The sequence below is a fragment of the Molossus molossus genome, unplaced genomic scaffold (genome assembly GCF_014108415.1).
Source record: "Molossus molossus isolate mMolMol1 unplaced genomic scaffold, mMolMol1.p scaffold_m16_p_9, whole genome shotgun sequence".
Classification (NCBI taxonomy): domain Eukaryota; kingdom Metazoa; phylum Chordata; class Mammalia; order Chiroptera; family Molossidae; genus Molossus; species Molossus molossus.
This window is the reverse complement of record NW_023425403.1, coordinates 14,623,990-14,646,326: the sequence shown is the minus strand read 5'-3', so window position 1 is coordinate 14,646,326 and position 22,337 is coordinate 14,623,990. Positions and strand designations below refer to the sequence as shown.

Here is a 22,337-nt window from a genome sequence, read left to right as displayed (position 1 = left end):
AGCTAGAGATTCAGAACTTGAGTATAACTTAAAATTTTCTGGTTTTGCCTTGGCCATTTTGGCTCAGTCAGTGGTGAGAGTATTGGCCCGCAGTCTTGAGTTCAGTTCCTGGTCAAGGGCACGTATCTTGGTTGCAGTTTCCATCCCTGGCCCAGGTCGTGCGGGAGGCAGCCAATCTATGTGTCTTTCTCACATTGATATTTCGCTCGCTCACTCTCTTTCTCTCTTCCCCTTTCACTCTACCTAAAAAAATAAATGGAAAAATATCCTCAGGTGAGGGCTAACCAAAAAAAAAAAATCTAGTTTCAACTTTGCAGTTCAGGGACTAGCATTCCCATCTTCTACTGGCCTAAAATTATATAATAAAGCTCTTAAGCCATGATGAGTTATCTAAGGAAATGAAAATATTTTATTTGTAGTTTGAATATTAACTGTTCGTACCTGTGCTTATTAATAGTACCCTGTGCATAGAACAGAGAATGAACAATCTTTGACCATGTCAGAGGGGAAGGGAATACTGATTCCTTTTTCTTTCCTAAAATTTATTGGTTAGGTTTATTCTTCAGTCAGGTTTTATTTTCAAAGAAAGGGAAACACATCAAGTGATATTTCTAATAAAACTTTATTTTCTGGACTATTACCTTTTTCACTTTAATCCTTTCTTCCTTGTCCCCAATCTAAACAATGTCCAGAGGAATACATTCCTGAGTTGGGTTGAGTATATGAAATTTTCCACAGTAACATTTTATCCTTCTTGTCTTTCTTGTTTCTAAAGATTGGTTAGTCATCAACTTTAGTCTGTGTTTTCATCTTTTTATTATGTCAGATTTTCTTTGAATCATGATAGCAGTTGAGGTCTGGTCATACCAAAGTAAATATGTTACTAGACCACTAGTAAAATAACTACTTTTATGAAATTTACATAATTGCTTTAATTCCTCATAATTTTTACTAATCCTTTTTTTAGGTGTCAACTAGTAGTACAGGTAATTGTCCCACAAAAAAATATATGCCAGCTGTTACTTCAACCCCAACTATTAATGAAAATGAAACCAATGCAAGCAAATCTGTTTTTGAGCCTGAAGATTCTTCAGTAGTAGATAATGAGGTATTGTATATTGCTCCCTGTTGTTCTTGAGTCTTAAGTCACATCTTTTTTAAAATTTACTTTTCAGTTGCAAATGACATAAAATATTATATTAGTTTCAGGTGCACGAAATTTATATTCCTTATGAACTGATCAATCACCCTGATCAGTCTAGTACCACCGGAAACCATACATAGTTATTATAGTATTATTGCCTATTTTTCCCATGCTGTATAAGTCACATCTTAAGAAGGAAATGGAATATCTGTGAAACATGTTTTTATTTTTATTTTATTTTTTATCCTCACCCAAGGACATTTTTACATTTTTATTTTCAGATAGAGCGGGAGGGAGAGAAGTAAGAGAGAAAGAGAAACATCCATGTGAGAGAGACACATCAAGTGGCTGCCACCCACACAACCCCAACCAGGACTGGGAACAAACTGCAACCAAGGTACATGCCCCTGGCAGGAACCGAACCCAGGCCTCTCTGGTCCGCAGGCCGACGCTCTAACGCTGAGCCAAACTGGCCAGGGCTCTGAAACATGTTTTTAAATGTAGCCTGTGCCTGACCGATGTGGTTCACTGTTTGAGCATCAACCCATGCACCAAGAGGTCGCCAGTTCGATTCCCAGTCAGGGCACAAGCCCAGGTTGTGGGCCCAATTCCCAGTGGGGCATGGAAGAAGCAACCAATCGATGTTCTCTCTCATCAGTGTTTCTCTCTCCTTTCCTCTCTCTAAAATTAATAAAGAAAAATATTTAAATGTAGCCTGTTTTGTGTCTTTTAGTTTGGGGAAGAAATAATTATTTTCAAAAAGTAATTAAGTTCAGATCTCTTCAAAATAGTCTTGATTTTTATTAGCAAATATTTGGTAGAATTATATGTACAGGGTAGTTGCAGCACATAGTAACCATTTCAGTTAGAAAGACCTGTCCTTTGGTATTGTATTTATATATGATTTGTAGGAAACATAACTTTCTCTAAATAGTTGATAAAGTATATTTGGTGCTACTTACGTTCTTTAAGAATTAATGATTGCCTAATTTTTTCTTATTTATCATTAAAATATTTTAACCTTTGAATATTTTAGTGTAAAGAGACTAGAGTGGGAATAGAAATATTTGTTGGTATTGACAGTAGTATCGTTAACCTGTTGTCCTTTATGCAGAAAACAAATCTAAATACTTAACACTAACTTCACTCTAATTTTTAAAATTAATAGCTGTGGTCAGAAATGCGAAGACATGAAATTTTAAGGGAAGAGCTGCGACAGAGAAGAAAGCAGCTTGAAGCTCTGATGGCTGAACATCAGAGAAGGCAAGGTCTAGCCGAAACTGCATCTCCAGTGGCTGTTTCATTGAGAAGTGATGGATCTGAGAACCTGTGTACTCCTCAACAAAGTAGAACAGACAAGTAAGAGAGTTGTTTAAATTATTTTTTTAACATCACCCACTTTAGGCCTATAGGATAGGCAGCCTTGGTTTCCTTCTACATCACAGCACAAATCTGCTGTGGCAGTGAGGGTAGTATTTAAGCATCACTTTTGTGCCTCAGTTTCACTAAATTGAACTACTTTTTGTTCAAACTTCTCATAGCATCAACTTTCTTTTTTAAGTTAGTAAGACACTTGATCAAATAGTGCTATAGATTTGAGTGTATGACCCTTATTTTCTTTTTCAAGTTTTCTGATTATGAAAGGAAAGTGCTTAATACTTTGTAGTGCTATTCTGTCAGGCCAGAAATAAGCACCTTTGTAACTTAAATCGAGCATCTGCTATCTGTAAGGTTTCTAGGGATTTTAAAATGTTTTCTAAAAGGCTTGGTCGTCTGTAAGATCAGTTAATTACTTATTTATATAATAGTATTCAGATCTAAAATTTTGGGATTTAAATCTGTTGTGGCTTTACATTTTGATACTTTCAGATGACATTTCTGGGACATTGCACCAAACCTCACTCTTCTTCCTCTTAGAAGAGCTTTTCCTGTTCTTGGAGTACTACCCATATATATTTAGTGATCAAACTACATCTGCAGTGTTCTATTTTATTCTGAGTACCACACGTTTATACTTAAAGTTCTTTAGATAGTTTTGTTAAGCATGTAGCTTTGAGAACATAGGGTCTGGAATTGTGCTTTCCAATATGGCAATCACTAGATAGAGGTAACTAAGTTAAAATTATATAAAATTAAAATTTATTTTCTCAATCACACCAGCCATATTTTTTATTTTTTTATTTTTATTTTTTTTATCATCCTCACCCGAGGACATTTTTCCACTTTTTGTTCAGATAGAGCGGGAGGGAGAGAGAAGGAGAGAGAGAGAGAGAAACATCGATGTGAAAGGGACACATCGAGTGGCTGCAACCCGCACAACCAACCAGGGCCGGGGCCAAACCGCAACCGAGGTACGCGCCCTTAACGGGAACCGAACCCAGGTCCCTCCGGACCGCAGGCCGATGCTCTAACCGCTGAGCCAAACCGGCCAGGGCACACCAGCCATGTTTTAAGTGTTCACTGGTCACATGTACCCAGCGGCTACCAGATAAAGATCGCACAGATAAAGATCGTCACTACTATTGCAGAGAGTGGTATTGGACGGCTCTGATCTAGAAAATTGTTACTCAAGGAAAGGAAAGATGAGAATTAGTTTAGGAAGAAAATTCCAGGGTATATGGTCTGTTTTAATTTTCTTGAAGACTTGTTTTGTGGAAGGCAGAGTAAATATATTTTATATAACAGCAGTAGGGGGAGTACTATCCATCTCGTAGTTACTAAGATTAAATGAAATTTTGTATACACATACGCACATGTACATATATATTTGGTACAGTGTCTGGCACTTAGTGGGTGATAAAGTGTTTAGCTCATCTCCAGAGTGATCTGTTGGGTTTTTTTCTCTTGATCTCTAGAACAATGGCAACTTGGGGAGGTTCTACCCAGTGTGCACTAGATGAAGAAGGAGATGAAGATGGTTACCTTTCTGAAGGAGTTGTTCGGACAGATGAAGAGGAGGAAGAGGAGGAGCAAGATGCCAGTTCCAATGATAACTTTTCTATGTATTCTCCTAACAGTGTGAATCATAACTCTTACAGTATAAAGGAAACTAAAAATAGGTTAGTTTTACTGTTTTAATTTTTTGCTTGATTTGAAGAGTCTCAGGTTTTCTGACACCAAGCAATTCTTTGATTTCCTGAAGCAATGAGGTGTCCTACTATATAATTCAATTTTGACACTTAACTACTTGGAGTTAGAACAGACCACAAGTTAAGGGGTTCAGTCCCACAAGACTACTGTCACTTCAGATGCCAGTTGTAAGTCCCAAGTCCCCAGCAAACCCACACTTCTGTCTGACATGGCTACTAATTTGGGGGTTTCCACAAATCTTCTCCAGGTTTTGTAATTTGCTAAAACAACTCACAGAACTCAGGAAAACACTTACATTTATTGGTTTATTGTAAAGGATACAACTCAGAAACAGCCAAATGGAAGAGGAGACGCATAGGGCAAGGTTTGGGGCTGGGGTTGCAGAGCTTCTAAGCTTTCCTTCAGTGCACCACCCTTGCACTCCAATGTGTTCACCAACCCAGAAGTTCTTGTAACCACTGCCTTGTTTAGCAGTTTTATGGAGGCATTACACAAGCACAGTTGATTAAATCATTGGCCATAGGTGTGATTCAGCTTGATCTCTGGCCCCTCCCCTACCGTCTTTGGAGTTTGGGGAATGGGGCTGAAAGTTCTAACTCTAATCACCTGGCTGGGTTTTCTGACGATCAAACCCCATCATGAAGCTATGTAGTGCCTGCCAAGAGTGATCCACATAAACTGAGATATGGTGGAAAGAGGCTCTTTATGAATAACAAAGAATACTCAGGGGATGCCATGAGTTATGAGAGCTCTGCCTGAAACCTGGGACAAAGACCAAAGGTTTATAATTTTATAATGCATCATCTGTATATTGTATTGTGTGTTCACCGCCCCCATGTCAAGTCTCCTTCCATCACCATTTATCCCCCCTATACCTTCTACCTCACTCAAACCCCCTTTCTTTTGGTAATCACCGTGCTATTATCTATGTCTATGCGTTTTTGTTTTTGTTTTTTTCTTCATCTCTTCACCTTTCCAAATTTTTTTTTTTGGTACATTGCCCCTAGCGGGAACCGAACCCAGGACTCTGGTCTGCAGGCCAATGCTCCAATTGCTGAGCCACACCAGCCAGGGACCAAATATATTTTTAATTATACCAAGAGTATTGCTGAGATATTTCCCAGCTAAACTGGATCAAGATTCATAAGCTTTGGCCTTTGCTCCTGATTGAGGGAGTTCAGCAAAAATTTAAAAGTTATAGATAGTGAAAAATGTCTGTGAACAAAGATACTCCCTACATTGTTACTTATAACAGTGAAAAATGTTTCTTGAGTAAAAGATGATGAAGTAGTTCCACCTGATGTTGTAATGTGGTTAAGCTTAAAGCATGAAGAATGGAAAAATGCTTGTGATATAATTATTTTCATTTTGCACTATACGGAATTATATGGATACTTCTGTGTAAAACAAATGTGGAAAACTGGAAAAGAATAAAAATGATAATTGTATAAGGCCAAAAACCTAGAATCTTTACCCCCTTTATTTATCATGCTGTTTGAGTTCTTTGAACTTAAAAGGAGAATTCTGGTCTTTGGTTTGTTGCCAGATTCTAAAAACCAAAAAATTATATATGGTTATCTAATGCTTTAAATCTTGTGTTAGGTGGAAGAACAAGCGCCCTTTTTCAGCAGATGGAAATTATCGTCCTCTAGCCAAGACAAGACAACAGAATATCAGCATGCAACGTCAGGAAAACCTTCGTTGGGTGTCAGAACTCTCATATGTAGAAGAGAAAGAACAGTGGCAAGAACAAATTAATCAGCTAAAGAAACAACTTGATTTTAGTGTTAGTATTTGTCAGACTTTGATGCAAGACCAACAGGTAAAGTTTACAATGAAAGTAAAATATTTTTATCTTGTTTTTGAAGCAATGTACATTTTTCTGAAGTTATCAGTAAATATTACGAATTTTTGTTTTCTTTCCATAGGCTCTGTCTTGTCTACTTCAAACTCTTCTCACAGGTCCTTACAGTGTTATGCCCAGCAACGTTGCATCTCCTCAAGTACACCTTATAATGCACCAGTTGAACCAGTGCTATACTCAGCTAACATGGCAACAGAATAATGTACAAAGGTAATCAGTTTCTTAGAAGTATTGAAACTATAGTAAGTACTAAAACTGAGCAATGGTATTATAGTTATCTTCTGGGTCAAAAGGACATGAGCCAAATTACATACTCAAATATTCTGTCACCTGAGAATTTTATACTGATTTGCCCAGTGTTCCCCTTTAATATAGTGGACTTTTGTTTTTAAAAATTTATAGTATTTAATTTTACACATTTATATTAGGTGAATTATATGGTGTGTAACTTCTACCTCATTTTTGCAAACTTTGAAAAAATATAGTTATACTTACTGTCTAATAGAAGTCCTAAGTGTAGTGTGTAGTTCATGATCCAGAGGGTAAGATTGAATTAAGCCTGCAAGACAAGCAGATATTTGTTGTACTGAATATTAGAGAAGTCAGCCTGTTCTGCATGTTGTTGCATCACTTCTTACAATTTATTCTTCCTGAATGTGCTGTAAGTAGATGTTAATATAACTTATTTTTAATTACAACTTCTTAAATTTTTATAGGTTGAAACAAATGCTAAATGAACTTATGTGCCAACAAAATCAGCATCCAGAAAAACCTGGGAGCAAGAAAAGAGGCAGTAGTGCATCACACCCTCCTTCTCCCAGTTTATTTTGTCCTTTCAGTTTTCCAACACAGCCTGTAAATCTGTTTAACCTACCTGGGTTTGCTAATTTTTCGTCATTTGCACCAGGTAAGTGACTGAAAACTTAAAGGGAAAATATATAAGAACAAAGCATTTGAGAATTGTTTGTCTATTGAATGGATATTATCAGTCTCTTTTGGGTTGTAGGAAACATTTATAAAGAAAGTTATAAACTTTTCTACTTTGATTCTTTATAGTAAAACCTTAAGGTTAGTATGGTTGCTAATGGAATGAAGTTAACAAACAATTATGAATGATTGCTACGTCTTATCTTTGAATTGTTTAACAACTATTTATTAAGGAGAAAGGGAACGAATATATCCAATGGCTACTGTCCACCAGGCACTGTGTAAAACGTTGAGAGAGTAAAGATGAATAACAATGTTCTTGTAAGGGAGCTTCATGTTTCTGCAGGGAGATACACTACTTGACTAAAGGTGGGTGCTTTGTGTAGGCTTACATTTATATTATTTAGCTTAGGCTTTTATTCAGATGTTTTTTCTGCACACATTATGTGCCAGACACTATATAAATACTGGGATTCAAAGATGACTAAGACTAACCTTTTAAGGAAGTTAAAGTCAAGTGAGGAAGCTAAGAAAGTTCTTAAATGCCTAGTGCAGTACAGTGGATACAAATGAGGTGAGTGGCCTACTTTTTCTTGGGGTAAGAGATCACCAGGAAATGTATTTTTTCCAGGGGAAAAAAAGTGTTATTTAAGCTAAAAAAGTGAATATCAGTGGCACTACTTAGAGTTACAAAGCAGTGAAACTATATCATGGGGAATTTAGAGGTCATTAAGTATGGCTAGTGTTTGGGCCATGACAGGATAAGAGCTAATTGATGTAGCTGGACAGTAGCTTAGACTTTCTGTTGCAGACGAGAGGGGCCGTTGAAGGATAGCACTGGTGACAGTATTGAGGGATGACAGCAGGGAAGGGACAGAGTATAACTGGTGACTAGGAAGTAGATGGCTATTTGCAGTAATATTAGGGAAAGAATGAAAGCTTGACCTAAAGCATTGGTAGTAGGGGTTAAAAAAAAAAAGAGTAATTTTAAAGACATTCTGGAGGGTAGAATAAGTTAAGTGACCAGTTAGATGAAGTGAGTCATGAAGGAAGAGGAATTGAAGATAATTGCCAGAAAATATATAGAAGGAGAAAAGATTTAGAAAGCTTTGTGAATATAAATGTAAATAAATAAAACTACTCTGGCATATTTTCTTTCTTTTTTTTTTTTAAGTCCTTATTCAAGGATATTTTCCCATTCATCTTCAGACAGGGGAGGGGGGAAGAAGCATTGGCATGAGACAGAGACATTGTTTGGTTATCTCCCTCATGACCCAACCAGGGCTGGGGACCAAACTGAAACTGAGGTACGTGCCCTTGTCTGGAATCGAACCTGAGACTCTGGTCCACGGGCCGTCGCTCTAACTGCTGAGCCAAACGAGTCAGGGCTACAGCATATTTTCCTAACAGGATTATAGAAACCATGGCATTAGAACATTTAACAAGCTCTTCAGTTCTTGGTTGTCTATTAGTATTGGCAGGAAATTTTTTTTTTATATAGGCTTTTACATAACAAGTAATATAAGAAATTGCATGTGCAGTTTCTTTTTACTGTAATGTGCTTCATGCCAGTGCCAACCCTGTTCAGAGATTGTTCATTCTAAAACTAGTTCAGTTTTCTGACACCTTCCCTGATCCCTTTCTCCTTCAAGTTATTAGTAGCAAATATCTCTGGTACAGCACTAGGTGCTAAGTATCTACTTTCCCAATTAAAATAGAGTGGAAAGAACATAAGCTTTGCATGAAGACCCGACATCTAACCTGTTCTTCCACTTACTAGACTTGTGTTCTCTAAGCCTATTTTCTCACCTGTAAAATGAATAGAATATCCATTTCATAGTGTTGTTTTAAGCATTAAACAAAATCATGTGAGGAGCCTAAAGTAGGGTCTGACACCCTGTAATAATTTCATGTTAGGTACTGTTATTTCCAGCTTAGCTTTTAAGGGGATGGGATCATTATTTATCTTTGTATCACTCATGCTGAAAACATAGTGGGCTGCACTGTAAACAGTGATTTAATAAAAGTGTTATTTTTTTATTAAAAAAATTGTTTTTTATTGATTTTAGAGAGGGAGGAAGGGAGAGGGAGAGAAATAGAAACGTCAGTGAGAGAGAACATTGATTGGCTGCCTCCTGCATGCTCTCCACTGGGGATGTGGCCCACAACCTGGGCATGTGCCCTGATTGGGAATTGAACCGGCGACCTCTTGGTGCAAGGGTTGATGCTCAACTACTGAGCCACACTGGGCGGGCATGTTAGTTTATTTTAATTAACAATTTTTTATTTTGGTGGATATGAATGGCACATTTACTTAAACTCTCTTCATTTATATTAAGGCTAAAGGTACTTTATTGTCTTACCCGTTATTTTTATTTATTAGGTATGAATTTCAGCCCTTTATTTTCTTCTAATTGTGGAGATTTTTCTCAGAATATTTCTACACCCACTGAGCAACAGCAACCATTAGCCCAGAATTCTTCAGGGAAAACAGAATATATGGCTTTTCCAAAACCGTTTGAAAGCAGTTCTTCTGTTGGAGCAGATAAACAAAGGTAACTCGATTGTGAACATAATTCATTATGTGCTTAATAGATGACATTGATCTCTTTTTTGATTACATCTTATTATATATAATTGGAAAACACAGGGAGGATATTTGTGGTTGTTTGGCTTAGTAGTAGGAATATGAAACTTTGACATCTCGTCAGATGTCTCAAAAAAACACCTCTGCTAACCCTGGTACAAGAGGAGTTTTCGTTTTGATCAGGGAGTCCTGTGAGATTCATTACCCATACAGTGTCTTTTAGCCTTGATTTGATACCTGTTTTTAAGTTCACTGATTTAGGACTAAAAACTATAGTATTAACCACCAGCGGATAGTTGTTTTAAAGTGATGGCACCTTTATTTGACTCAGAGCTTCTGATTAGAATGAGTTCCTAAGGCCTCTCCAAGTGTAATGTTGAGTACTGTGTGATTATAAAAACAACTGTAGCCAAGAAAATTGTAGTGATATATGGTATTAATTATATATATATATTTCTCTCTGTTTCTCAACATTTTTTATTTTTTAATATGATAATCATCCCAGGTATAATTTTGACTAAATAGGGTCAAACATGAGTTGGATTGGGTCAGGTTAATCATTCTGTAAACATGTTCATAGCTAAACAACATTTTTTAATGATTGTATTAATCCATAAAGTGATTTTGGTAGCCAGCTGATAAAAATATTATAACCTTGCCCTGGTCTGTTTGGCTCAGCGGTTATAGCGTCAGCCTGTGGACCAGAGAGTGTCCCAGGTTCAGTTCTCGCTAGGGGCACATACCTCGGTTGCAGTTTGTCCCTGGCCCTGGTAGAAGTCGTGTGGATGGATGGCAGCCACTCGATGTCTCTCTCTCACATTGATGTTTCTCTTCCTTCCTCCCTCCCTCCTGCTCTATCTTCCTACCACTCTATTTGAAGATGAATGCAAAAGGGTCCTCAGGTGAGGATTTAAAAATAAAATAAAGAATTATAGCCTTTCTATTGTTATTTACTTCAGAAAAATTTTAGAAGGATGAAATATTAGAAGTCTGCCCTGGCTGGTTTGGCTCAGCAGTTGGAGCGTCAGCCTGCGGACCAAAGAGTCACGGGTTCGATCCCGGTCAAGGGCATGGTGCTGGTCAGGGTTGTGTGCGAGGCAGTCGATGTGTCTCTCTCACATCGATGTTTCTCTCTCTCTCCCCCTCCCTCCCTCTGTCCCTCCCTCCCTCCCTCCCAATTTTACTGAAGATACATGAAAAAATATTCTCAGGTGAGGATTTAAAAAATAATAATAAATAAATAATAGAGGTCAACTAAGCCTAATATGTGTCTGTGAGAATATCTCTGATTCTGTTTTTTGGATTTTTTTTTTTAACCCTTGACAAATGTATAATTCACATTACTTTTCCCTTTAATTATGGGATTGGACATGTCTCAGGCTTTTGAATTAGTAATTTGACACTATTTAGTTGTTAAATTATGATTTTCTTTTACTTGGTTAACCAAAAATTCATAGAATTTAACTTTGAATATGCCCCTGGAAGTCCTACCTCTCTGACTTTTTCTTGGCTGCACTAACCATTTTTTTTCTATTAAATCTCATGGTGCTTTATAAAAGTATTTTGCTATCAGAGCCTAAGAGTATTTAGCATACAGCTGTCATTCATAAATGGTTGAATGAATCACCATTGCAAGTAAATAAACATTTTTTTCAAAGCTTTAGTGTAATAGGTTACCTACTGGAAGGTTCCTACTTCATTATTATCCATACTTTGTATGTAATTGATAGTAAAAAAGGATGGCTATGGATATCTAATACTGTTTTAGATATTTGACCTACTTCAGATGAGACCTCATCTCCTCCCCAAGATCTTAATTAGTATTGGTTCTTTGAATTGAATGGCTGGAGATAACAAGAGGTCAGATGGAACATTTTAGTCTTGAGTCAGGGTCAGAAAAGTTTTCTGTAAAGAACTAAGAAGTAAATATTGCAGGCCATAATATGCCTTACATACACATTTATCTCTGCCATTTTTATACAAAAGTAGCCATAAACAGTGTGTAAACACATGAGTGGCTGTGTTCTAATAACACTATGGGCGTTGAAATTTGAATTTCATATAATTTGTCACAAACTTTTCTCCTTTGATTGTATTTTTTCAACCATGTAAGAATATACACATCATTTTAGCACTTAGGCCATATAAAAAACAGGCAGCAGGCTCAATTTGGCCTGTAAACTGTAGGTTTGCTAACCTTTGTCCTAAGTTGAACTCTGTAAGTCAGTGTCTCTCAAATTACTTTCATATGACTAGAACACTTGCCCATGTCAGGTTCTGTGATAAAAGGTTTTGGACATCTCACTATATTACCTTCTAAGTACTTTGGACATCTGTAATACTTTCAACAGTAAAAGAAAAGAGTTCTGAGGAATCCTGCAGACCTGTTTAACTTTATTTTGACTGTTCTTTTCAAATTTAGATGACCAGTGAATACCTTTTAAAATATTAAGAGATGTCAGTGTTTAGCAGGTAAAATTTGAAAATGACACTTGACCAACAAAACTAAACTATACTTAATGTGTGGAGAAATAAATTAGTAGTTGCATGGCCATTGTTTTTACCAAATTCTGGTTCTAATTGAACTGCTTTAGGTGACAGAGATCCATGTATGTTTCATACCCTCTGCTTTAGTGCTTCCTCAGCTCTTCTTCCAAGTTTTTGTTTTTTCCTTATATGTCTCACCTTGAGTTTGTTTTTCTAGTCTTTTCTGTTATGAATGCTAGGTCTTCGGTTTGGGACTGTTGCCAGTGAAAATGGTTTAGTGAGAAGGTTTCAATATTAAAATTTAATAATTTAGAGCACTAGCCTATAGAATATTTACATAGTTAATGAATATTATTGTGAAAATATTTGTATAGTCTGTTGACGATTTTATTTATTGAAATCTAGGAAACTATTAAGTTAAGTACTGTATCTGGAGTTTTGGATAAACATAGAAATCTATCATGATAACCGCTAAAAGCTCATTTTCATTGGTATAAGGAATCAAAAGCAGCCCGCAGAGGAGGTGGAAAACAGTAGGACACCGTGGTTATATGACCATGAAGGTGAAGTAGAAAAACCACTCAAGACTGGATTTGCTGTGTCTGTAGAGAAACCTACAAATAGTAATCGCAAAAGCCAATTAGATACCAGCAGGAGAAGACACCACTTTGATGAAGAGTCATTAGAAAGCTTTAGCAGCATGCCTGATCCAGTAGATCCAACCACAGTAACGAAAACATTCAAGACAAGAAAAGCATCTGCACAGGCCAGCCTGGCATCTAAAGACAAAACTCCTAAGTCAAAGAGTAAGAAGAAGCATTCTACTCAGCTGAAAAGCAGAATTAAAAATATTGGTAAGTATTTAAATTTGTTGAATAGCGATCAGTGTAAATGTTGGTAACTTGACTTTGGCATGTTGACATATTTAATTTTGTATGGTTAGATGGGTGGGCACTGTTCTAGAGATATTTGAACAGTCATCTTTAGTTAACCTTTATAATTTTTTAAAATAAAATTTATCAATGGGGTTTATTATTGTAGATATTTTAAAACATTGCATTTATTCTTTTGTGCTTCTTAGAGCCTTTTATATTTCTTTTTATTTTTTTAATCCTCACCCGAGGACACTTTTCCATTTTTTGTACAGATAGAGTGGGAGGGAGAGAGAGAGAAACATCGATGTGAAGGGACACATCGAGTGGCTGCCACCCGCACGACCAACCAGGGCCGGGGACAAACTGCAACCGAAGTACGTGCCCTTAGCGGGAACCGAACCCGGGTCTCTCCGGACCGCAGGCCGACGCTCTAACCGCTGAGCCAGACTGGCCAGGGCTTATATTTCTTATATATGTGGTTACTGTGAACTTACAAGATTTGTTCCCTAATCTTATAGGTTACTTAAAAACAGTTAAAGCCTAAGTTTTACTATTATCTTATAATATTACATCTTGTCCTACATTCAGCGCTTTGTCATGACTTCTGGTTAGGTCCTTGATTTGATTAATTTAAAGTGGGCTTCTCACTACATTGCAGCCTTCGAATATCATATAAATGAAAGTGCTTTTAAAACAAGTTTGCTCTTAGTCTTCCTGAACCTTAGGTAATAAGGTATAACATTAACACACATCTTGTCATTGAGTATCATATAAAAGTTCTCTGTTAACTATGTGCCACTTTAAAATTATTTTTCTGTGATTTTAAACATTTTTCTATGATTTTTAAAGAATTTAATGAAGGCCAGTACTAGGTCTGGGGAGGGACCTGAAAGTCTGCATTTCTAATGAGCTCCCATGTATTGCCAGTATTGGTCGGTCAGTGGACTGTACTTTGAATATCTGGGTCTTAGAGGACCCTTAGGCAACTTATGGTCATATCTGCCTAACCCTTGAAATATTGGTATATTTGTATATTTGAAATTCCTTTATTCTGAGCTGTTATGCTTTTATATATGCAGTGCAGCTTTTTTACTTCAAGGCAAAGATTAACATCCTCATATTTAAGTGTATAAAATACCTGCCAAAAACATACATTCACACTTGGTCAACAGACATTCAGGACCCATCTATAAGGCACCTACACAAAAATAAAAGACTTAATAGCTCAACAAACTAGTATGTAACAAAATCAGATTAGTCAGCTAAATCCTTGGTATTCAAAATGTAAGCCATGGTCAAGCAGCATTGGCATCATCCAGTAGCTTATTAGAAATGCACTCCTGAGCCCCATCTGAAACCAATTGAATGGATATGCTTTGTTTTTCAGTATGCATTTTAGCAAGATTTAGATGTTTTAATATGAATAGATGCACATAAAGTCTGAGAAGCACTGAGTAAGACCTCTAATTTATGTTGCTTTTGTTCTCTTGATGGCATAGAAGTAGCCACCTTTTCTTAGATAAAAAGAGTGTTTACTTTGTCATAAAGGAAGTGGTAATGGAGGTAGAGTGGATGGAGAGAGGATCAGAAAACATTCCAAATTACAGCAAGAAAAGTATGGAATCAGGACAGAGCTGGAAGGAGAGATGAGAAGAACCGGGGAAGGAAGTAGGAGATGACAAATAGACCAGTGTAGTGGGACTTGGTTACTGTCTTGAGAGATGTAGTATAGACAGTTGTACTCTTCCAAATTTACTGGACCAAATTGTGGGCGGATGTTTTTTGCATGTGTTGACAGACAAAGTAATGGCATGCTAAATCTTCGTTTAACTTTGTTTCCTGTGTTAATAATGTATTTTAATCTTTACAACGTCTTTATATAGTAAAGATACATGTTACTATATGTGAAGTAAGATTTTACAAATTATGTGATGATCATCTTTTAAACTTCAGTTCACATTCAGACTTTAAGAGTTGAACATGAATTCTTGCCTTGCTGGATGTGTCAGTTATCAGACCAATAATTTGGTTACCAGACCCACAATTAGGCTACAGTCTACCAGGCCCATTTCCTCTCTTGATATTATTAGAGAGATTAGGAGCATATATTCTAGATCTTCCTAATTTTTTCTTGGATTAAAATTGGCTATAATTGTGAATGTACTGACTTCTGGGTTCTGCCCATACCTGAATCTTCTCATTACTTACCTTCCTATGACTCACTAATGAAGGTTGAGATGAAATAGTTGTTAAATATTAGGCACGGCAAGGCCTAACAAATGTGGCCAGTAAAGAAACAGCCCTATTTAGATTTAGATTACTTACATAAATAGAGAAAGGAAAAGTAGCTAAAGGTACCAGTTCCCTGTGTCCTTTATTCCACACACCGCAAGGGCAACACTGAAACAAAAGGGGCTAGATGACAAGTATCGCATCCATGAGTGGTGGACACCTATTGCTGAGGAGCCAATGCTATGATGTAGAATGGAGTTGTGTTTGTGGGGTGAGACAGACAGGTCTCATGTCATCAGAATCAGGGAGAAGGTGAAAAACTCTCATGACAGCTTTTTAGGAGAAAGGGGGAGATGAGTGAAAATTGTTACATAGCAGCTTCTCACAAGCCTCCCATGTTTTTGTGTTCCATATTCCAAGAGGATTATTATGAGGCCTTCCGCCAAGGCTTAGAGTCCACTGCAGTTCAGTAGTTACCTATGTGGCTTATGTGGGTTCATGCAGCGTCCCCAGGTGCCGTGGCTGATCTGTTTCCCTATAATGGACACAACTAGAAGTGTTTTTTCTAGTTGTGTCAGCCACTCATGCTGAGAAAAAGAAAGCAGAATGAGTGTAAGGGAAGGAGTGATGAAGTGGGATAGGGGATAATGCCCTTACAGTAAGGAACATCGTGTTGTTTTGGCTGGCTTAGCCAGCGTTACTCTGAAGTAGTATTAACTTTCGTTAAGTCTCCTGTTCTCCCTGGAGGATTACTATTAAAGTGCTCAAGAGAGAAATAATTTAATCCCACTAGTACTTTAGCTTTGGAAATCTAGCCCTTGAGGTTTTTAATTTGGGACTCAGAACACCAGAGGTTTTTTTGTTTTGTTTTTTTAATCTTTTTATAGCATTTGAGTTATAGCATACTTCTTTTCACAATTTCAGCTGTTTGGAGGGTAAGTTTGTCTTTGAAGTGCCTACTGGGGCTACCCAAAGAGAATTTTGTGTATACCACATAATGTATATTTTAATTTTTATTAGAATTTATTTAGCATTTTTCACATTATTCAGTAACAGTTGTTAGAAACTTAATTTCATTTATATAAATTTTCATGTTAGAATAAATATTTCTTCAGAGCTGTGTTGACTGTTAATTAAGTGAATAATAGTTCTACCAGTTGTATCATTTTGCATATTGCTTTTAGCAGTCATACCCTTCATTGCTGGAGCTGTTTTATGTGAAGGGCAAAAATAGCAGAGAGCTCTTTTTCCTGTAAATTTTGAGCAGAATGAATGAGTGTGGCTAGACTTCAGTCTGAGAGACCAGTGAAGAAACCAGGAACCTAAATATGAGATGGTGAATTCCTAACTGGAAAAATGGCTTTAGAAATAGAAAGGTAAGGTTGTCTCCAGGTAGGATATCACAGAGAATAAATTGACGGTGTATTGGGAACTTGTCATTGGCAGAGTAGCTGCTAGGATCTGGAGGATGTAAACAGCAAGGCTTTAATGAAGTTCTGCTGGCTCTTTCAGAGTGTGTCTAGGGCAAACATCAGAGCTGTGTGGTTCTTAGAAAAAACTTGGTTGGAGAAATCCATGCAACTCTTTCTGTTCCTGGCACCTCCCTCCAAAGAGTAGCAGTCCTTTGCCACTTCAAGGTACTAATGGTAAAGAGTGTCATTGAAAATGTAGCTGGCATCTTCCCTACCCTGAAGCTTGTCTTTGAAGCTGAGGAGACTGAAGAGTAGAGAAGCTTCCTCTTACTGTCTCAGTGGGAGACTGACAGACAACTTGCTAGCCAGAACATACTTTCACTGTCAGCATGACTCCAGTAAAGCTACCTAGCAGCTAGGTGCAGCCTTAAGTAAGAGTTGTGACTATCCTAGTGAATATAACAATGCATATAAAAGGGAGCAGCAGCCAGAGAAGACAGAAGCAAGCCATGAACAGGTAAATCTAGTAAACACGGAATTATGAAGGAAATACACATGAACAAAATAACACTTGAGATTAAATTATAACAAAATCTTAGGACTAGAAAAAATGATTTTCACATATAATGTTTTTATTATTTGAAAAAGAGGTTGGATGTTAAGTCCCTAATTAGTGGCCCAGACGTTCGAGGGGAAGAATTGTGTAATAATCTAGAGCAAAACGTACTAAGAGATAAAAATCAAGTTTTTGAAAATTATTAGAGGCTTAAGGACAAATCTTGGAGATCTGATATAGTAGGAGTTCTAAAAGAGTTGGAAAAAAAAAAACAGGTAGAGAGATAATTAAATAATAAAGGAGAATCTTTGCTGAAGAAAGACTTGGGAGTACAGATCAAAACAGCTAGCTGTTGTCCAGCCAGGAGGCAAGCAGGGGGTAGGAGTGGCATGGAGTATACATACACACACATATATTCTGATCAAATTCTGGAATTCCAAAGAAATAGTAAAAAATCTACTAGGTTTCCAGACTGACCTTGGTCAATCTTAACTTACAACACAAGAAATAAAAGTACATGGATTACTATCCATACAGAAACAAAAAGGGTCTACAACTCAAGAATTCTGTACTCAGACAAGAGACCCTTCACCTGTCAAGATGAAAAGAAGAGCCCTGGCCAGTTTTGCTCAGGGGTTAGAGCATCAGCTCGTGGACCGACAGATCACAGGTTTGACTCCCAGTCAAGAGCACGTACCTGGGTTGCAGCTTCAATCCCTGGCCCTGTCAGGTGGTTTGGGAGGCAGCCAGTCCATGTGTCTCTCTCACACCGATGTTTTTCTCTCCCCTCGTTTCCACTGTTTATCAAAAAATCAATGGAAAAATATCCTCAGATGAGGATTATCAAACAAACACAAAAAGATGAAAAGAAGATAGTGGTATATTCTATATGAGGGAAACTACAGAAACAACAGATGAATCAGAATAGAGACCTTTATATTAGGGGATGTGAAAAGGAGGTAACAGGGCAATAAAATAATAGCTCAATCTCAGTTATAATAGAGATTCAAAAGTAAAAGTAAAATATTAACATTGAATCTGCCAATATATCAAAAGAATATTAGACTGTTTCAGTAGGGTTTATTTCAGAAATGTAATCATGATTCATTATCAGGAAATTTATGAGTATAACGTATTATATCAATAAATTAAAGGATAATGGAACTGCCGTTATGACCCAGTGATTCCACTTTTCGGAATATATCCGAAGAACCCTAAAACACTAATGTAAAAGAATATATGCATATGCACCCCTATGTTCACTGTAGTGTTATTTACAATAGCCAAGATAAGGAAGCAACCCAAGTGTCTGTCAAGTAGATGAATGGATAAAAAAGTTCTACATATAGCCCTGGCCAGTTTGGCTCAGCAGTTAGAGTGTTGGCCCACGGACCAGTCCCGGGTTCGGCTACCGTTAAGGGCACGTACTTCTGTTGCAGTTTGCCCCTGGCCCCAGTTGGGGTTGTGTGGATGGCAGCTACTCCATGAGTCTCTCACATCAATGTTTCTCTCTCTTTTCCTTCGTCTCTCCCTCCCACTCTATCTAAAGATAAATGCAAAAAAAAAAAAAAAAAATGTCCTCGAGTGAGGATAAAAAAAAAAAGTTCTAGCCCTGGCCAGTTTGGTTCAGCGGTTAGAGTGTCGGCCTCCGGTCCTGAGAGACCCGGGTTCGGTTCCCGCTAAGGGCGCATACCTCGGTTGCAGTTTGTCCCTGACCCTGGTCGGTTGTGCTGGTGGCAGCCACTCGATGTGTTCCTTTCACATCGATGTTTCTCTCTCTCTCTGTTCCTCTCTCTCCCTCCCACTCTACCTGAACAAAGAATGGAAAAAATGTTCTCGGGTGAGGATAAAAAAAAAAAATTTAAAAAAAAATTCCATATATACACAATGGAATGCTACTCAGCCATAAAAAAGAATGAAATCTTACCTTTTGTGACATAATCGATGGGCTAGAGAGTATTATGGTAAATAAAATAAGTCAGGCGGAGAAAGACAAATACCATATGATTTCACTTATATGTGGATCTAAAGAACAATATAAAAATAGAAATAGACTTAGATACAGAGAACAGATTGACAGTTGACAAAGTTGGGGAGGGTGGTGAGGGGGCTGGTGAAAAAGGTGAAGGGATTAAGAAATACAAAGTGGTGGTTACAGAATAGTCACAGAGATGTAAGTTATGGCACAGAGAATATAGTTGATAACTGTGTGTGGGCCGAGGTGAGTGCTTCAGGTATTGGAACCACTCTGTAAAGTACATAATTATCTACTCACTGCTGTGCATCTGACACTAATACAGAATAATATTGAATGTAAACTGTAATTGAAAAAAAAATTGTAGGATAGAAGTCATATAATTATAGTGGTAGATAAAGTAAAATTTAAAGTCATTCTTAAGGAAATTCTGAGTAAAATGGTATACCTGAAACTAGTACAAAAAAAAAAGGGGGGGGGGTAAATAAAATGCACCTAGGCCCTGGCTGGTTTGGCTCAGCGGTTGGAGTGTCGGCCTGCGGTCCCAAGAGAACCAGGTTCGGTTCCTGCTAAGGGTATGTACTTCGGTTGCAGTTTGTCCCCGGCCCTGGTTGGGTTGTGCGAGTGGCAGCCACTGGATGTGTCCCTTTCACGTCGATGTTTCTCTCACTCTTCCTCTCTCTCCCTCCCACTCTATCTGAACAAAAAAATGGAAAAATGTCCTCAGTTTTAACATTTATTAAAACTAACTAAATAAATAAAATAAAATGCACCTAGGAAGACAGTTATTTAAATATAATGAAGGCTCTAAGCTAATGCCAATCACAACACTGTTGTAAATGATAATAGTCCAAAGATTTCTCTATCAAAATTCTGCCACCATCATTATTTAGTATTGTTTGGAAAGCATTATGAGAGGTAATTGGAATAAATGTTCAAAAAGAAGGGCAACATACCTCAAAAAACAAGAAAAATTTCTAATTGACTGTCTAACCTCACAACTTAAAGAATTAGAAAGCAAACAAAAAGAAAACCCCAGAGCAAGTAGAAGGAAGGAAATAGTAAAGATCAGAGCAGAAATAAATGACATAGAGACCAAAAAAACAATTCAAAGGATCAATGAAACAAAGAGCTGGTTTTTCGAAAAGATAAACAAGATTGATGGACCCTTAGCTAGACTCACCAAGAAACAAAGAGAGAGAACCCAAATACACAAAATCAGAAATGAAAGAGGAGAAGTAACAACCAACACCACGGAAATACAAAAGATTGTTAACAACTACTATGAACAACTATATGGCAACAAATTCGACAATCTACACAAAATGGACAAATTTCTAGAAACACACAGTCTCCCAAAACTGGACCGGGAAGAGAGAGAAAACTTGAACAGACCAAAAACAACTACGGAAATTGAAGAGGTAATCAAGACTCTCCCAGCAAACAAAAGCCCAGGTCCAGATGGCTTCACGGGGAAGTTTTACCGAACATTCAAAAAAGAACTAACACCCATTCTCCTCAAACTATTTCAAAAAATTCAAGAAGAAGCAAGACTTCCAAACACGTTCTATGAGGCCAGCATAATTCTAATTCCAAAACCAGAAAAAGACACTACGAAGAAAGAAAACTACAGGCCAATATCCCTGATGAACATAGACGCCAAAATCCTGAACAAAATATTAGCAAATCGGGTCCAGAAATACATCAAAAAAATTATTCACCATGACCAAGTGGGATTCATCCCAGGGATGCAAGGCTGGTACAATATTCGCAAATCAATAAATGTGATACACCACATAAATAAGATGAAGAATAAAAACCACATGATCATATCAATAGATGCTGAAAAAGCATTTGACAAAATCCAGCATCCATTTCTGATAAAAACGCTCAGCAATGTGGAAATAGAGGGATCATATTTTGACATCATAAAGGTCATATAGGAAAGACCTACAGCCAACATCATACTCAACGGACAGAAACTAAAAACATTTCCGTTAAGAACAGGAACAAGACAGGGATGTCCACTTTCGCCACTCTTATTTAACATTGTACTGGAAGTCTTAGCCACAGCAATCAGACATGAAGGAAAAATAAAAGGGATCCAAATTGGAAAGGAGGAAGTGAAACTGTCATTATTTGCAGATGACATGATATTATACATAGAAAACCCTAAAGACTCCATCAAAAATCTACTAGACTTAATAAATGAATTTGGCAAAGTAGCAGGATACAAAATTAACGTCAAGAAATCGACGGCATTCTTGTACACCAATGATGAACTCACAGAAAGAGAAACTGAAAAAACAATCCCATTTACCATCGCGCCAAAAAAATTACGATACCTAGGAATAAACTTAACCAAAGAAGTAAAGGACCTATTTGCAGAAAACTACAGGTCATTGAAAAAAGAAATAGAGGAAGATATAAAAAAGTGGAAGCACATACCCTGTTCATGGATTGGAAGAATTAACATCATTAAAATGTCCATACTACCCAAAGCAATCTATAGATTCAATGCAATCCCCATCAAAATACCAACGACATATTTCATAGAACTGGAACAAATACTTCAAAAGTTCATATGGAACCAAAAAAGTCCCTGAATAGCCACAGCAATCTTGAAAAAGAAGGACAAAGTAGGTGGGACCACAATACCAGATATCAGGTTATACTACAAAGTGACGGTAACCAAAACAGCCTGGTACTGGCACAAAAACAGGCATATAGACCTGTGGAACAGAACTGAAAACCCAGAAATGGACCCAAGGCAATACGCTCAACTAATATTTGACAAAGGTGGCAAGAGCATACAGTGGAGTAAGGACAGCCTCTTTATTAAACGGTGCTGGGAAAATTGGACAGCTACATGCAAAAAAATGAAACTAGACCATCAACTTACACCATACACAAGAATAAACTCAAGATGGATAAAAGACTTAGATGTGACTCATGAATCCATAAAAATCCTAGAAGAAACTGTAGGCAACAAAATTTCAGACATCATACGCAGCAGAATTTTCACTGATACATCACCTAAGGCAACCGAAACAAAGGAAATAATGAACACATAGGACTACATCAAACTCAAAAGCTTTTCTGCACAGCAAAAGAAACAACCACCAAAATGGAAAGGCAACCCACTGTATGGGAGAGCATAATTGCCAATAATACATCAGATAAGGGGT

At 37.3% G+C, this 22,337-nt stretch overlaps 1 protein-coding gene across 25 annotated transcripts in view; it reads left to right on the top strand.

Moving 5' to 3' along the window:
* PCM1 (pericentriolar material 1) overlaps positions 1-22,337 on the top strand; it is a 99,259-nt gene that overhangs the window by 38,687 nt on the left and 38,235 nt on the right. For all 25 annotated transcript variants that reach the window (XM_036250304.1, XM_036250319.1, XM_036250320.1 and 22 more), the window contains 8 exons: positions 968-1,108; positions 2,313-2,503; positions 4,000-4,203; positions 5,837-6,056; positions 6,163-6,308; positions 6,815-7,005; positions 9,409-9,580; positions 12,598-12,953. In XM_036250304.1, the coding sequence (XP_036106197.1) occupies positions 968-1,108; positions 2,313-2,503; positions 4,000-4,203; positions 5,837-6,056; positions 6,163-6,308; positions 6,815-7,005; positions 9,409-9,580; positions 12,598-12,953 (1,621 nt within the window). The remainder of the gene's footprint in view (positions 1-967; positions 1,109-2,312; positions 2,504-3,999; positions 4,204-5,836; positions 6,057-6,162; positions 6,309-6,814; positions 7,006-9,408; positions 9,581-12,597; positions 12,954-22,337) is intronic.